This window comes from Drosophila suzukii, chromosome X (assembly GCF_043229965.1).
Source record: "Drosophila suzukii chromosome X, CBGP_Dsuzu_IsoJpt1.0, whole genome shotgun sequence".
Lineage (NCBI taxonomy): Eukaryota > Metazoa > Arthropoda > Insecta > Diptera > Drosophilidae > Drosophila > Drosophila suzukii.
Genome location: NC_092084.1, coordinates 22,713,710 through 22,732,228, shown reverse-complemented (window position 1 = coordinate 22,732,228; position 18,519 = coordinate 22,713,710). Strand labels below are relative to the sequence as shown.

The following is an 18,519-nucleotide window of genomic DNA, read 5'->3' as shown; positions in this document are numbered from 1 at the left end:
ACGGGAAAATGTCCACAAGGGGGCGTGGTTGTTGGTTGTACATACATACGTAAGTGGGCGGAGGTCCAGTGAGCCATAAAAATCAATAAAGTCAACGCCACCGTACTCCATACCCCATCCCACACTCCCCATTCCCCCTGATTGTGTTGGCTTTGTCGGTCACCTGGTTAAGTCATCAATGGCCAGGTATGTAAGCATGAACAGCCAACCACCCACTCGATCTTCCACTTTGCCATCCACCATTAAGCTTTTAGCTTAGCAAATTTAAATTGCTCAACAATTTCCCAACTAACAAGCAACCAAAATTCATAATCAAAACTGCCGGAAAAAGGTTGGCGCACCATGGAAAAACTAATCCACATACACTGGCAGCCAAAAGTATTATCCATTAACTAAGATATAGATTAGTATACCAAAATCATATAAATAGTTGATATAACTGAGGTATAAACTTTTAAAATATATAATATTAATTATTTTTGAAAGAGTTATTACACAATGGGCGTTATTTCACTGATAATATTTTCATTCGGCGTTATTTCACTATTCCTATTTACAATTTCCCGTATGTTTTTAAGCCTCTTTGGCTTTTCCACAGTGCCCTTTCATATGCGACCATCCCTTTGGCAAATATGTCAAAGTTTCCTGCCAGCAGCCCCTCATTCCGCACGCTCCACTGTCAATTGGCAATTGTACAAACATTTTTTCTCCTTTTATAATGCGATGGAGGGACTTTATGGCAAGTGGCAGTTTGCCGGAGATGAGGATGGGGTTTCGGGCACATGTTGGGCTCTTCATTAGCAGAAAAATGATTCAACTGACATGCAAAACCCTGCCTTTCAGCCCACGTCCTTCAGTTCGTACCCTTCTGCGGCTTGTTAGTGTCCATCGCACACAAAGAGCAACAATTTCCAGCGACTGAGAGTGGATCCTTTTCTCCTTGGGTCCTTCACCGCCCTTTTTCCTGCTTTTCCATGCCATCTTTTTGTTTTTTTTTTGTTTATGTCCGTCGACCGTCGACAATTTGTTGTGCTTTTTATTAGAACAATGGCAGGGGTGCCGATGGGTGTGAGTGGGGAAAAAAGGTGCGGAGTATGAGGATCCCGGCATAAATGTTTCATAACTGTGGGTTTTTAGGGGGCACCGCGGCTGCTGGCCATCGAGAAATTATTGGGGAACACTTGGCCTGCGGCCCACCAAAAAACACACCCCCTACAAAGACCCCTATGTCCTACACAGCAAAAAATATATGATAAGTTTCATGGGAATTTCTAATTTATTTTATTTTTTTGTATTTTTTTTACTAAGACTAACATAGCGTGGAATAATTATCCAGTGAATAGTATTTCTCATTTACGCGCAGGTTCCCAAACGAGTATTAGTTTTCTGTCCAAAAAATGTACCTAATTTTAAGATTTTCAAATCGAAATATTACAAAACCACAAAAACCTCCCTTCATTATTTAACGTTTGTTATGATCAAATTACTTAGAAAACTAAGATTAACATAGGAATTAAATTTACTTATAGTGATATCTGGTATAGGTAACCAAAGAGTACCTTATTGTACCTTATTTTATAATATTTGCAATATAATCATTTAACAAAAATCTCACCAATTTTTTTGAGTGTAGAATGCCCCTTGTTTGGGTTATTTCTATGCAAATCGTTTGTCTTGCACCGCCTGTCAGCGCTGGCAAAGGCAAACCCAGTGGTTCGGTGGCTCGGTGGCACAGTGGTTATTGACTGGGGCCTGACCCACCATTAACAATTCAGGGGCCGACCGAAAGTACAGTATGTTTATGGCCGCTCAGAGGCAGGGATTTAAGTTTACCCAAAAATAAATACACAATTGCACCGAAGAAAGAGATATTTTCAGTTACGCTAAGGGTTTCTTTCACATAACTTTAAGCAATTTAATTTTACAAGCCATATTCCCGGCACTTTAAGGCCCTACAAAACCCCTTTTGTCATTAGTTAAACTCACCCAGCTGAATCGGTGAGGAAATAATTATAAAGTAATTTTCTCCCCCGAACATCTGTAGTGTCCCCAAGACATTTAAGCAACCCCCACTAATTTTGTAACATTTTACAGTCAATTGATTGGACGAGTCCAGGCTACAAGGAGCTTGTAGTTCTGCCAGTCGATTTGGCCAGTCGATTACTTTTGACTGCCACTGTTGCCGGTGACACTGGGCCACAAAAGTGTGCTGCGGTGGACAGTTTTGAATATGGAGCGTGCTCGTTGGGAAATATGCTTGGGAAATACATAAATTGAGCGCATAAAAATCAATTTGCCGTAACCGCACCGAGGCAAATAAACTGGGCCCAAATATTAAGGGGGAAAATTGTCTCTTGGATGCGAAATGTATCTGGTTATTCTCCGGATCTGGTTGTGGATCCCCCAACGCATGTTGCTGCATAAAGTGAAATGGGATTGGCCAGAACCATCAGAACCCCGCTTATTTGCACACTTTTCTGCTGCTTTGCATACCGGTTACGATTTCGTATTTTTTTTTCCCAGCAAAAGTGTTTGTTTTAATAACCTATTTATGCCCGCAGCAGCAGAACCGAATCAATGCATTATAGATCTGGAACCCGAACTCCCCTCAAACACCTAAAAGTCCAATCAAATTTATGCGAGCTCAGTGAGTGTTATGTGCCCAGAAATGATTTATACCCTTGGTATATTCCTCCCAGGCCCTTTGGGCACTGGGAAAAAAATATCATATAAATCATACTATTTAGGATGTAAGTTAAGGATTCCATTTTTATAAGTAAAGGTCTATGCTGAACCCAAATTTTATGTCCTAAAAAGGTTACAACATAAGATTTTGAACTGGCTTTTTGTGATTTTTTCACCGTGCATTCATAGCTCGCCAATAAGTGGTTGCAGAAGCTGAACCAACTTGTAATAGTCGTAATAATAGCAATAATGATTTGCACAACCCTTTCGGCTTTTGTCGATTTTACTGCTCAATTTGATGACCAGCCAGGGGGAAGAGCCCATGCCAAAGAGCCAGTGCCACATTCGCATCCACATCCAGGGTCCAGGATCCGAGAACCGAGTGCCCAGAACCCAGAATCCAGAATCCAGGGAACATAAAAGTCAATTGTCTGCAACAAATTGAACATTTTTGTAGCAGCTACCACTCGGGTTCCATACATTAAGCTGCAGTCGTCGGGTGGATTGGTGATGGGGGGGTTTTTTGGAATGGAGATGGAGGGTTCTGTGCCCGGAGGTAAAGCAGTTTTACATTCGATGAGGAACACATGAGGAGAACAGCAGAGTGACATTATTATACCAAGGCCTGTGGGGTGTTTCGTTCATCTCAGGTTTACTTATGGGCTTCCCATCATTAGTGTTCTATGAACAGTCCTTTGCAGTTTATTGGAATATTCCATTTCACAAGTTATCAAATATCCTATTAAAATGTTCATAGAAACTCAACAAATTGATGGCTTATGCCATGGCAAGCCAATACATTCTAAAATGTAAGATTTATACATATATCATTAGAGGTATGACTTTAAGTTCTGATTTTCCTTACCCTAACTGCTGATAAAATATCGCTTTCGAGAATGACTTCTGATAATTCGAAATGTTTTAAGAAGATGCAGTTCCTTAAAACTTTTCATAAAAAATCAGCATCAGGGATTTCATTAAGAATAATAAAATATTTTTTAATCTAACAAGTCCAGATATTCCCTTCTTTATTTAACTGGTTCACAGTTGTGGGAATCAATATATTCTTTTAGACAATGATATTCCCAGCTTTCAAATACATCTCTAAGCAAATGAAGGGTTTTATCTATTGAAATAATCTATTTTTTGAAAAAACAGCTATAGTTTTCAGTAAAACCCTGACTTAAAGTCCAGATGTTCCCATATTTATCAAACTGGTTCGCAGTTGTGTGATTCAATATCTTCTGGAGCGCTGGCTTCTGATGCAATATCGGGTTCTCGCGAGCTTATTCCCCCGTGGTTGATCAAATTTTGGCTGTGTTAATGGATTGCAAACTGGTGGCATCGAAGAGGTGAACAAAAAAAAGGGGAAAACTCCTGGCGCACCCAGGGATATTCGCATTTATTGAGGCGCGTTGGTCCGTTGGGTTAACGGGTGTGAAAGGTCATGGGATTCGGACACCTTTGGGTTTTTGGTCGGGTTGGTTAACACTCGATTTTGAATTTTTCATGCTCGGTATCGATTTCGGTTTGGCTGGGAACTACGAACTGCGAACTGGGGACCGGACTTGATTTAGTCTTTGATGCCGAAACTCATTGCAATGCATTCAACTGCAAACTCCGGCAAGCCGCACACTCGAGTCCCAACACCGAAACCGAAACCAAGTCCGAATCCCAGTTTTTGGAGGAGGAGCCCTACCATTGCCAACAATTTGTGCGGCAAATGGAGCAGCTGGTCAGAGCGGACTATGAGCTGGTCTGAGCCCCACTGAGCTCATTGAGGAGGTCCGGGGCCCAAGTCCAAGTACAATCCATAGCCAAAAGCCCCAAGTAGTTGGCCCGTGTTGCGGCAATAGTTGGTCAAATTAGTTGCACACTCACCCTCCACACACACACAAAGTGAAAGTTTTTCGGCTTTTCGCCCCAGATGTGCCTTTGTGCATGGCCAACAAGTCTATTAGCCAAATTGTAATTGCCGACCTAATCCACAGATTCTGTTCTGTTCTGCTACGCCCTCAGTCGAATGTCGAATGTGAAATGTGGAATATCGATGTTTGGCACATGTTTGCCCAGGTTTCATTATTGTGCAAATGCGATTCCGACCACTGGCCTTGGATTCTGGTCAGAAGTTGGTCTATGGCAACCCACCTGCAACGTTAACACCCACCTCCCAACCTTGTTTATGTTTATACCCACATTCTAGCCTTGGGATTGCCATGACGTAAGGACAAAGCCACCCAAAAGTTATACTTTAAGATGCGCTTTAAATTTTGAACTAAAAATGTCAGGCGTTATATGTTTTTCGTTATTTTTTGTAGCCATAATAGATGGTGCATGTTTAATTTAAGCAAATAATGATCCCCCGCATTTTATTCAGCATGTGCATTATTATATTGTATTTATCTAAGCGCCTCCGGTTATTTAGTGAAGAATTTTTATTAAGACATATTAGCCCACAAATAAAATTAATATAATTATTCGCAACTGAGTATGCAAAGCAGATTCGAATATTTTTTAAAAGCTCGACTCTTTTTTTAATAATTTTATTTTAAATAAAAAAAAGTAAAGCTTGTTACCGTGCTTTTTAAATTTAAAGCAATTATGCGAAAGGGTTTACAGAATTGTCTTACAAATTGGCTTTAACTTTAAGTGTAATATAACATTTATAATTAACAATAAAATATATTGAGTATTTTTTAAATGAGTATTTTAGTTTGCTTTGCATAATGATTTTATAATGTTATTTTGTTTTACGTGACCTAATTTAAAAATTATGAAAATGTATTATACTTGAAGTCTATTTTCATATGATAATTTGTTTTATATTTGTCAAAATTAGTAGGTAAATTTGTATAAAAAAAATGTTTATATTACAGAGACATTCTTGTTTGGCTCCACATTCTTTAACATAATCATAGTCATTTAAAAATGATTGTATTTTTTCATGGAAGAAGGTTGTGTCGAGGTCGTCTAGGTAATTGGACCCCCGCGGCCCCCGCAGCTGTGGCTAGCGAGTTGTAATTTGCATTAAGTGTTGGCACACTACCCTCCAAAAAGCCCCCCCTCAAGAACCCCCCTCAGAAACACCCATGGCCAACCGTCCAGCGAGTCGCACGCATTCGCAATTGGACCAGCCAGCAGCCGTTACGTATCCGCCGCGTTGTCGGCGGCTTGCAACTGTTTTTCCACCCCACTTACATGCCGGCTTTTTGTGTTTGAGCCGCTTTTAGCACACCGCAGCCCCCGCCCCCCTCGTTTTGCTCCCCGGCGCCCCTGCTACCCTGGCTGCTGCAAAAGGGCTATTATAACTTTGTCGTGCCAGAAGCCAAGCCAAAGTAATATACTTTAGCACATGGAGTGTCCAGAAAACAAAGTTCAGAGAACGGTGGGGGGGGGTCTCGCTCTGAGCTGGCAGCATATCAAAGAGTTTTATTTTAGTTGCTTGTCAGGGATTTAATTAAGTGCAGCTATGCCATAAATATTAAGTGCAAGAAGAATGCAGCTGCAATTTCCGCAAATTTAATTTCATATTTCCACCCGCCGCATAGCCGCATTTCAGACAAAGTCGGTTACTCGCAGGTGAGCCTGATTCCCACTGCCTTGCACTGAACGAAAAGCCGGAGGCCCTCAAATTTGGCGCACATAATTGAATTTGTCAATTGGGAAATGAACGGAAAATCTGTTTCATTATACCCTTGCAAGTACAGAGAGAAAAACAACTTCTTTTAGGAAAGCTTAAAATGTATAATGCAGGGTTGATCCTCGATTTATCGATAGGCCCCCACAACAATATTATCGTACTTATTTTGTAAGTGTAATAAAACGGCTCTTTCTTTTTTTGGGGCCCAAGCTGATTGTTTAGCTGGCAAAGTGGTCATTCGTTATATTTTTTAGATAAATAGTTAGGGTAGCTAAAAATTAATAATAAAATGTTATATACAGGGTTGATCCCCAATTTATCGATAAGTCCCCTACATCCGAATCATCATATTTATTTTGAAGTCCAGTGTAATAAAAAAGCTTAGCTGGCGAAGTGGCCAATTACTATATTTTTTAAGATAAATAGTTACGTTAGCTCAAAATGAATAACAAAATGTAATATACAGGGTAGATCCCCGATTTATCGATAAGCCCCCTTGACACACCCATATCCTCGTATTTATTTTGTAAGCCAGTGTAATGAAAGGGCTTTTTTGGTTTTTTTTTTGGACCCCTGCCAATTGCTTAGCTGGCAAAGTGGCAATTCATTGAGGTGGCACGCCAATATTTGCCACATTGTTAAAAACCGTACTGCGCATAAACAAATGAAATACGACGTTGGTCAGCAGCCCGAAAAGCCATCTACACACATATGTATATATCGCCAAATATATTCCCATTTGTTGCGTGAATGGCTGGCACACGAGGCCAATTTTCGGCATATTGGCAAATGCCCAACTCCCCCAAACATTCATATAGAGTATATATATATATATATTAATTACAATATTTTTCGGACATGGCGACGATGTGTGTGTGTGTAACGGCGTGTGGAAATTGGTAAAATGTGTGCATGGGTGCGTATAATTGTAATCTTGAATGCCAAATCGCCAGCAATTGTAATTCGTAATTGAATTTAGCTGCGTGAATTTATGGCACTACAATTAAAAAACAATTTGACGCCCGATGAAGAATAGCAATTGGCCCTTGGGCGGTGGCAAATATTTGGCTAAATATTTTCGGTTCCACTGAAGTTTGGCAACGAGGCACGTGCCAGAGAATTCTCTTTCGGTTCTGGTGGGTATGGGATTTTAAGTTGGTGGCGGTTAAGGTGGTGGTTAAGGAGGGGTTAAGGTGGGCATGACAACAACTGGGACTGCTCAACTGGCTGCCGATAAACTTCGCAAAGCCAAAGTGTTTGGAGCAAGTTTCGGTTATTGTTATGACAACACTCGATGTTCTTGCGGCTGCATCAGTGATGGGAAAGACACATAATACAAACATACTTGGGTATTGGCTGTGAACCAGGTTTACCCTGTTACTACTTGCATTTTAATCACTTATTAGCTTTAGGCAAAGGAAATACAGAATATATATTGCAACAAAGCTAAGTTTTTAGGATATGTGCTATTAGTTTTTAAATTCGTATATTGATTTTGAAGATACAATTGATCACGACACATAAACATAAAATAAACAAAGAAATGTTTTTAAAAATACCAATTGATATAGAACAACATTGTTGTATTATCATACGCTGTCAGTTATATTATCGGCTTTTTCCTGAACATTGTATCAGTTAAAAAGTTGGACCTTTCCATACCAATCCCTTTCTTAGGATTATTCCCATGAAGAACTAAGTGTATTTAAAGTACCAACTTCCATAGAACAGCAATGTTATGTTATCATACTTTGTCAGTTATATTTTTGGCTATTTCCTGTACCTTGTATCAAGTAAACAATAAGTTTTACCTAGCCATCCCAATCCCAATCCCTTTCCTCAGGATTATTCCTATGTGGCTTCGACGGCAATATCGGTTATTGAAATATGCTAGCGGCAAACTTTCGCCTGTGTTTCGGCCAGAAACTTTGCCCACTAACTGTTACTGCCGGCTGCTTTGTTCTCCGGGATTAGCTGTCAGGCAATGTCGTGCGAATTGCCCCGACTTATGCAGAATTCTGGGCAATAACGATAATGCAGCGGAAGCCGATTATGGGGGCACAGGGCCCCCCCCAAGTTCTTCCTAAACCAAGTGCGAAACGAAGGGGGGGGGGGGGGGGGGGGGATGCTTTGTTACGTAATTAGAGTCTGTCTAAAAGCAGAGTTCCAGCTGTTGCCGCATTTCACTGGCCATTCTTTGCTTATCTGCGGCTCTTGAGTTTGTCAAAAGCAATTGTTTGACTTGACTTGACCGGGCCCACAGAAACACACAAACACACACATTTAGTCGATGTAGTAGTACAATGGCCCATAGTGCCAAAAACCGGAACAAAGAGCTCCAGCGGCGACACACTTAAAGAACCATTTTGGCACTGCAATTACTCCAAATGGATTGTAAACTAAAGTAGATCCAAAAAGTTACAGATCAAGATTACCATGAGGTTTAATGCTTGGACTTGAAGCTACGAAAATTCGTACTAATCCAAGTTTTTATTCATAGGATGCTAAGTATCTTTCTAAAATTATTAAATGTATGATATGCAAACATAATAAAAAATTGATATACATATAAGCCATTTATACAGTATACTTGGCTTTAAATTTAACCTTAAGTTAATATCATGTCAAATGTATAGTACAGTAATTGTTGAATATATTTGCTTTGATGGCTTACTCAAAAAAATAAAAGTAGATATCCTTAAAAAGAAATTAAACATTGATTAGTCTTAACTTTGATTTATAAATTAATTTTTTTTTTACTGATACTTTTTTTAAGTGCATTGGAACAACGGCAGAAGCATTTGACGCCATTTGTTTTACTTCGCTGACCACAAATAACCATGGCCCGATGTTGTGCTGTTTTGGCCAGCTTGCTGCCCCAATTCATGGTCCAAACATTTTCCAGTTGCCGTCGTCGCGTTTCCAACCGTTTGTTGTTCGCCCCCCTGGCCTGGGAACTTGGTGTTTGGCCCCCACGGGGTAACTGGTCAGTTGGAGTTCCACTTGTAGTTCCCCAACCATCCTATCCCTAACCCACTCGCACTTGGACAGTGAGTTATGTTGTACATATGAGCCCCAAGGAAATGCAGCGCCTGCAGCACGGCAGCAACATCAGCGGCAAAGCAGCAACATCAGCAGCACAGCAGCAACATCAGCAGTGGTCATCCAGCAGTAATGGCATCAGCAACATCCCACTGACAAGTGCTCAAGTCCAGTGCAGCTGCTGCGATTCCCGAATATTTGTGTCTTCGCCGCAGAATCCTCGCTTTAATTCGATGGTTCGCTTAACCAAAAGCTTGGATATGGCAATTTTCAATTGGTATTTTAGATTGAGTCATAAAGTTCATTTTGTCTATGTAACCCTCTTTATAAATGGATTGTAAAGTTAGTCAGTGAAGTAAATGTTTTGATAAGATTAACAAACAATATAATTCGTTGGAACCTTAAATTAAGCTTTTAAATTTTAAACTAATTAATTAAAATATAAATTTTATTTTAGCCTGATGCTACTAAATATTTTTTTTACTGACTAAATTGTATTCAAAAAAATGTTTGGATTGTATATATTGAAAAGAAATTCTTACATTTTTTTGTAGTAACTGCAATTGCTATCATTTCATTGCTGACTAATTAGTTTCTTGATCTCTTATGCAAATCCCCTTTCCTCGAGAGGAGTTGGCTTAAATGACCCTTGGCCAAAGTGAGTGAAATCAAAGTATGCGTCTATTAACGCCATCAACCATCAAGCGCAGCAACTGCCATCATCAGTCCCATTCCCATTCTCAGTACCATTTCCATTTCCGTTCCCACTGTCATGGCCATATTCATTATCATTTTCAGCCCGGTCAGCGAGGCTGGGGAAATTTGACGGGCCGGGCAGCCAAATGGCAGCCAAGTGGCAAGTGGCAGGACGAACAGGACGAGGGTATTAAGTGCTGAACTAGCCGCATCCCGACGGCTGAAAGCAATGGACCTGATGCAACGGCTGCTGCTCCTGCTGGCCATCTAATTTTCAGCTCCTTGTCGCAGCACCACAACAATCAAGTGGCATGATTGCTAAGCAGCATAATGCCATTTAGTGCCACAACAAGCGGCAGAGTCGCGTTGCATCAGTGATGCACTGAATTTGAGGCTCTACATTTGGCGGAATTGGTGATTTACAGATGTCATCTTAGAAATCAAAGACACTGCTAAGATAATAACCAAATAAAGTAAATTTTTTGTTTAATTCTAATTTTTTTTAGGGTCATCTGGGAAACATTTCCTTTCTTAGTGTTAATTTACTACCCTTATGGAATATTGTGTAAAAAATTTGTTGCTCTAGCTCCAACGGTTTGGGTTCTGGACTGATACTCTCGAAAAATCAGCATCACTTTATATGTACTTATATGTTTATACTATATGTAATTTCTACAAAAAGTATACAAAATTGTCTAGATAAAAGCTGACCTGGCTGCTCTGTCCACTGGGTCCAAACTCCTTTTTCCTTGGCGAAACTTCACCCGCATTCGCACAATATGCTAAACGCCCACCCATCGGGGATCGTGGAAAACAGGGGAAAGCTAGGAAAAGCAGGGAAAGTGCGAAGGAAAGCCGTTGCTCCGGAGCCAATGCAATCATAATTTTAACTACTTTAGTTTTATTCCACCCCCAGCCAGCAGAGGCAGCTCCTGCACTTAGTTCTATTATCCTGGCGCTTTGTTCCCGCGAACGGCGCCCTCGTCCTTTTTCCCCCCGACTTTCCTTTTCCTAATTTCGCGTGGCCACAATAAAAAGCCAATGGCATGGGGCGCCAACTACAGACGGGAGTCGATGTGAAAATGAAAATATAAATTGCCTTTGTGCACTGTGCGAAATTACCCCCCGGTTGTGGCAGTCAACGTCAAGGGGCCGGCGCTCAGGCAAATAAAATGAAAGGAAGGATAATTCCGCAGCGTTTTGCGGCATGGTATGAGAAAACATTAATGTCAAGTAAACGCCAGCTTTAAATTAAAGGAAAGCTGAGATAGGAGCATAAATAATAGCTGCAACAAGTTATGGCTGAGTATTAAATACAGGAACGATTATAACTTATAAAAAGAAAATTCAATGAGAGCTTTAAGGATAAGGTGACAGAAAAATAGTTCAAAAGAAACTCAAAACATTTTTCTGAGTGGCGTCTAAATAAATAAATATTAAAGTTCCTATAAATATAAATAATAATTTTAATTTTAATTACTTGTTTGCCTCAAATAATTATAAGTAGAAAATGTGTAGACTTTTTCCTTGACATACATATTTCTATTAAGCAAAGGAGCCACTTAAGTGGAGCATAATTATATTTAGATTTAATAAATAATATATTAAGCACTTTAAAGATGAAAGAGTATTTTAAATGAGTCTCAACCTGACCTGAATTATTACCATTCCGTTTTTTTCGCCCAATGCAACAGCTGAGCAAGCAGCCGAGGCGAATTTCAATCCGTTTGTGGAAAGCTTTTTGTGGCTTCATTAGCGCCTTGCTGGCTACTCAGTGGGTCAGGGATCGGGGATTGGGGATTGGGAGTCGGACTAAACTGGGAATGGGAGTGGGAATAGTACTGGGACTGGGGGCTTTGATTAACACTAACAACAGCCAGCCGGGGGCAAATGCAGGAGGCACAAAGCCAAGGCTTTGGCCAGCGAGAAGCGCAATCAAGGCGTATGGATTTTAATTAATTTCCCCTGCTGCAGCGTTTTTAATTAAAAAACTTGAGCGTGACCAGCGAGGGCGTTTAGTGCCGGGCATGTCAAATGCAATTTGCCAGGATCCCTAGTCTATTGTAGGCCTTGGTTCCGCTTACATTCTTCGGGGGAACTTTGGGATTTCTCTCATACCAATATATTATGCAAAAGTTGCGGCACTAAGGTGCTCTCATTAAACGCATTTCACTTCTACGGGCGGCTATCAATATCGATTTATGGCTGTCCTTCACAAAGATAATAGAAATAAGACAATTGAAGGCATGCCTAGACTTTTTCCTTTTGAAGATTCAAGCAGCAATATTTTTTGGGTAGCTTAAAAAATTTTAAGCTCTGACTGTTTTACTACAATTTTGTGAAATATTCAAGACAAATATCTGCCTGTATATGTAATATAATATTTAACATTTCATATTAAAATCAAAATAAAATTTAATACAATATTATTAAATGCAATACATTTGAATTGTTTGATTTAATATAAAAATATTTAAGTCAAGTTAGAAACTATTGGATACGTTTTTAGCCATTTTCTTTCTTACACTTTTTCTTGTTAATAATAAAATATTTTTAAACGTACAATAGTTAAAACAATTAAATATTTCTAAGTCAACAGTTAATTCTGAAGTCAAATATAAGCCTTATATAAGCTATCAGATCAGGTTTTATATATATATATACTTTGTATTTTTTAGATTCTTGACGTATGGAACCAGTTTTAAGAACTCATAAACTTTTTAAATTTCAGTGCTGGACTGCCAGGTGGGCGATTGGGGTGCCTGGAGCGAATGTGACAAGAGTTGTGGCACTGGTATGATGACGCGGAACCGCCAGATCCTGCAGGCGGCCCAAAATGGTGGCAAACACTGCCCAACTTTGCAGCAAAAACGCAGCTGCCAAGGATATCGCTGCCATGGCCATCACGACAAGAAGATACTGCACGGTAGGTAGAAGTCCCTAATGAACAATCAAAAGGCCCTTCTTCCAAACTACTTTACTACTACTTCCAAATTCCCTTTGGCCCTAATAAACTCATTAAAATCAAATAATAATACGAGTTACTGATAAAAACGAAAGTACACCCAAGAAAACTGCTTAATAAAAATATATATCTATAGTTCTCTGTATTATTTATCCAAACGATCACAAGATATTTTGAGAGCTCAATATAAACAACATTTTACTCGCAATTGAGCCAATGAAATAATATTTTCCAGGTTCCTGGCTAATAAAGATATTAAATGTAGTGATACTATTTTCAAGGTTCCTGGCTATGGGATATGTATATATATCCCTAGTTCCTGCAACTAAGTCTGTTTATAAGAACTAATTACATGTTTTTGTTACCAAGTTGCAACTTACATGGGCTACAATGTGGCCAAAATGAAATTAAGCTCTGCCTTCTCCACCCCTGTTCCTTTTAACCTTAGACGTCATAAACACGCTGATTTGATCATTCCGTAACCCTTGACCCCCCGCCTCCTTGCAGTAGTTGCAGGATATCTTTTGTCCCGACACGACATTGCACGGCGTACATCGATTGGGGGCAAAAAGCTTTAGCTTTCGCTTTTGCACCTAAACCAGACTAAGTAAAGTGACAGCGGCATCAAAGACCTTCGATGCACTTCATCCACATCCATTGTTTTTTAGTTGGTTTTGTGGGTGGCGGTTAGGTGCCGTCTGCAGAAAGTTGAAACCTTTTCAAATTGCCTTTTGCATTCACACAGGGAGGAAACACGATGGATATCAGTTCGGTGTCGTAAACTCAATTTAGTACATATTTTTATGGGCTTAAAGTGCTTTGAGTTGAAGAACTAATTTTATTTAGCTGGTCACGCACATATTTCCATCCAAAGTTGTCTTTAAACCAAATTCATCTCCAAAAGACTACCTCAAAAAATATTCAATGTATCTGAGAATTTAAAAAAGTATCTTTAGTTCTTTTAAGTCTTTTAACTATTATAATACTTACTTATTTAATGATTAGGAAATTTTTTTTTAATATGTAAAATATCTGCATTCCTTACCCTAAACTAAATATATTAGAATAATCAAAAAACAAATAATAATATTTTAAAAGGTAAAGATCAAACGTGATGTCTGAAATATGAATTGGTATTTTTATAAATTTGGTTTTGGAACTCTTTTCATTTTTAAATACAATTAAATAGAAATTCTGTGATTATTTCTCCCTGTGTATTTGCACAGCCAAGCAAAAACGGATCTGCCAAACTCCAAACAAGAAAGCCAGAGTACGTGAAAGAAAGCTGGAGAACAGTCTGCAGGAGAAAGGGCGTGGAAAGTGGGTGGAAAAACTGGCGGCGGCAAAAAATGTCATAGAGCCAACACCCCTCACCCCTTCATTCCTTACCCCACCCCCCGATCCAAAGCAATTTTCTGCAAGTGGCTGACATAAAAGCCATATTATATTTGGCTAAGTGTCACCGCCGGCTTAAAACACACAGACACAAAGGGGGATCGGAAGTTGGAGGGGGGTTGGAAAAACTATTAAAATATCGCTGTGAAAGTTTTTGTTTATGTTTTGGGTCGCCTGCGCTCCATTAGCCTTGGACGTGCCCTCCCATTGGCCCACTTTTTCACCCCCCTTACCACCCACCCATGTTTGGATTTAGTTTTGCCTTCTGGTTCTCCATTTTTTTCTGTGCCCAGCACATGTGTGTACCGCACAACTCTTTAAGCGTTTAATTAAAACTTTGATTGCTGCCATTAAAATATTATTTAACCGCATGCAGAACCAGAAGAATGAAGCTGCCAACAGCATAGGTGAATGGGTCTGATTGGCGGAGGAAGCAGGTGAAAAAACCTTAATTAATTGGAGCAAGAGGAAACATTGTTAGACACTGGATGGAAAATCTGCAGAACCACATCCTCTTGGGAACTTAATAAAGTCGACCATTCGCAAAACCTGGAAATTATTTGGTGAAAGAAAATTTAGTTCGAGGAACTTGAGAAATTCATATTATTCTTATAAGAGTACCTTATATTCCGAGAAAATTAGGTTCCACCAAGACTTAGATTATCCATCTATATTTTTACTTCTCAATTTCAATATATATTATAAGAGGAAACTAAATATAGAGTAAATAAAGAACTATTTAAAATTAAACTACAGATTATTTAATCCGCACTTCTCACAATCAATATATACTACAAGATTACATTTTATTTTGAGTGATTTAAGTACCATCAAGTACCATTCTTATAAATTTGTAATCCATTTATACTTTTTTTCCGCACTTCTCACAATCAATATATAAAATGCAACTTTTTTAGTAAAAACTACTGACCTATATTATAATATTATTATGATTACAAAGTTCGACAATCTGCAGCCACAGTTTATGTCCCTTAAATATGTGGTTTTTTTAATAATCATCAGATTATTATATATACGAGTATATGCAAAATAAAAACGAACCGTAATGACTGGACAAAATTATTCGCCCATCGAAATGGCGGCAAACGAATTTTGGATATTAAGCTGTTCATTAAATTCGATGTTATTTTAAAGCTAAAATCGCTTCCATATAATTACATATTTAATTGCAATTATAATTAGAAAAGGACACACGCGAATTGGGAATTAATTGAAGGAATTTATTGAAAACATTCCGTGCAATCGGAAGTTTTTAGTCCCAATTGAATGCCGCAGTCCATAGAGGCTGATATTAGTTGTTTCAAATGAAATGGAAATGATTAAAAAAATATATATGCATAATCGTATTGCTGGGACAAATGTGTGAATATTGTTTTCGATCAATTTCAATGGAGGTGGGTGGTAAATAAAATTCCGATTTATAAATCGTTTTGTTAGGACAAATTCAGAACGTTTTTGTATTGGATTTAAATAAAATTGAGCTGACAAGACTAATTTATACGAAATAAAGCTAAAATCCGCAACAAATGAGGGGCTAATGCGAACTGTAACTGCGGAACACCCAAAATCGGGGCCGACAAGATAACCCCTGCTATCGCAATTAAACCTGTTTCATAATTGGTCCGCAATTATGTATATCCTGGCACACATATATATACATTTGCGGTGTCCTGGGCTTCTGGGTTTCTGGGAGGAAATGTTAATTAAGGCGGCTTCTTGTGTGTCCGACTGTGGGCGTGTCCGTCCGTGGGTTTATGCATGTGTGTGTTTAACGCTCATAATGCGCTTAAGCTGTTTATTGTTTTTAGCACTTCCCACTCCCCCGCCCCCCTTCCTTCGTGTGTGGGCGGAAATGCGGTTGTGTTTGCACTGCAAATAGCCGACGGACAATCGCCGCAGGACTAGCGAAAGCGACGCAGATACGGATACAGAAGCAACATATATGGCCGCAAAATCGTCTTGTGCTTCCCCAGCCATTACAGGGTATTTAAATAGTTGTTTTTAAACACATATTGCCTGGCCAACTCATTACGTGTTTTTTACTTTTCAATCGGAATTTTGTAAAACCAAGGCGACTATCTAAAATTCCCACTCTTTAAAAAAACCTATAAAATTAAGCCAACAATCTTTGTCACTTTCCAGAAAATCCTGGCCGTTTTTCAAGCTGTAGCTTGGCAGCTACTTGAGCAGCTTGCTTCCTATGCCAAGGATCCCAATCACTTAGAGGAAAATTTATTTTATGACCAATTTTCGCATTTTTTGTAAAGGGGTGCATAGCCTTTTTTTGCAGAAAATTCGAAAAGTAAAAAATTTTTAGGTTTGAATGCCAATGGATTGGAAATTAAGCAACAAGCTCAACGAGGTATGACATTCCTCGGTCTGAAGATTATTTTTTTTGTAGCAGGCAAAAAACTGAATTTTTAGGGCGAAAAAATGGGATTCTGAATTTAGTCAAAAAACGAGATTCGGATTTTAGACAAAAGTTCGATTTTTCCTTCCAGTTTTTCAATCGTAGTTTAGTCAAATCAAGGCGTACAGCTTAAAGACCGACTGTTTTGAACAGCTTGCTAGATACGCTAACGATCCCAATCACTTAGAGGAATATTTATTTTTTGACCAATTTTCGCATTTTTTGTAAGGGGGTCTTTTTTTTGCAAAAAATCTGAAAAGTTAAAAATTTCCAGGTTTGAATGCCAATGGATTGGAAATTAAGCAACGAGCTCAACGAGGTATGACATTCCTCGATCTGACGTTTATTTTTTCTGTAGCAGCGAAAAAACTGAATTTTTAGGCCGAAAAAATGGGATTCCGATTTGAGTCAAAATACGAGATTCAGATTTAAGTCAAAAACACGATTTTTCTTTTCCGTTTTTTAATCGTAGTTTAGTCAATACTACTGTTTTTGCTACTGATATTCTCTTGCCACGGTGAGGGTGAACAACATTCAGTGTTCTCCTGGATTTTTTTCGACTACCTTATTAGCACCTCTCTGCCTAGCCGCATACCCGATAAGTAGGTAACGTTAGTCAAGACAAATTCAATTTGCTGCCGGTTCACAGGAAACGGAAACGGAATATGTCTGTGCGGAGCGCCCTTAAGTATGCTATTAAAAATTTTCTAATTCCAACTTAATTGCTAACAAACAAGCTGCTCCGCGTGTGCGAGTGTGTGTGTGTGTCTGTTTCTTAGGGGGCGAAAAGAGGGAATACACGCACATGGGCAATAATTAAGGTAAACAAAGGCGCAGGGGCGTGGCCGGAAGACAAACAGGTTAAAGGTAAAGACAGTTAAATGGCGGCAGGGCAAAGACAAAAGTTAAGGAGCCATTGCGGCTGAAATGGTGATGTGAATCAGGAGGACTTTCCCAAAACCATAAAATATGCAAGATCAGTACCCACCTGCCTCGCTCTCTCTCTAGAAAAAATAAAAAAACAAACTCGGCGGTAATTGCCATCTACATAATTCACAAACTCGAGCTCAAGTTGCACACCATTTTCGGGAATTTTCGGTTGGCTGCTTGGATTTTTTTCGTTTTTTTCCGGTTTTGTCGTGCGACATTTGCCACACGTGCACGTACTTTTGGCCCTCACTGTGGCCTTCGGAAGCCCCAGAGCTCCAAGCCCAAAACCCAAAACCCCCTATCCCCTTCCTCCAAATCCCATTCCAAAATAATGCGCTGTGCTCATTAACGTTATAAAAATAATTGCTTAACACTCACCCACACACCCACTCACACACTACCACACTCACAGACTCACACACACACACCCACAGTTGCCATGTACTAAATTCCAATTAACTGGCTGCTGTGAGTGTGAATGTCATCTCGGCTGCTTGGCCGCCAAGTCGGTAATCGTCCAAAATGAACGATGAAGTGCCTCCGCGACAGTTTTGGGCGGAGCCAATCAGTCGCAGGGCCCAAAAAATACCCTACCTATCTATCACACTCATATGATTGTAAAGTAGGCTGTTATTAATCACCACATTCAGTGCGTCTCCTGTATAAGTAAGACTATATTAATTAAAAGATTATTATATCCATCAGGGACCGAAAATAATCATTAGGGGGTGCTAT

The 18,519-nt window shown here is 39.3% G+C and overlaps 1 protein-coding gene across 1 annotated transcript in view; it reads left to right on the top strand.

The window, feature by feature from the left end:
- Positions 1 to 18,519, top strand: part of vex (somatomedin B and thrombospondin type 1 domain containing protein vexed) — an 87,751-nt gene that overhangs the window by 53,313 nt on the left and 15,919 nt on the right. Inside the window, exon 3 of the mRNA XM_017090595.4 lies at positions 12,795 to 12,989. Coding sequence (XP_016946084.3) covers positions 12,795 to 12,989 — 195 coding nt within the window. The remainder of the gene's footprint in view (positions 1 to 12,794; positions 12,990 to 18,519) is intronic.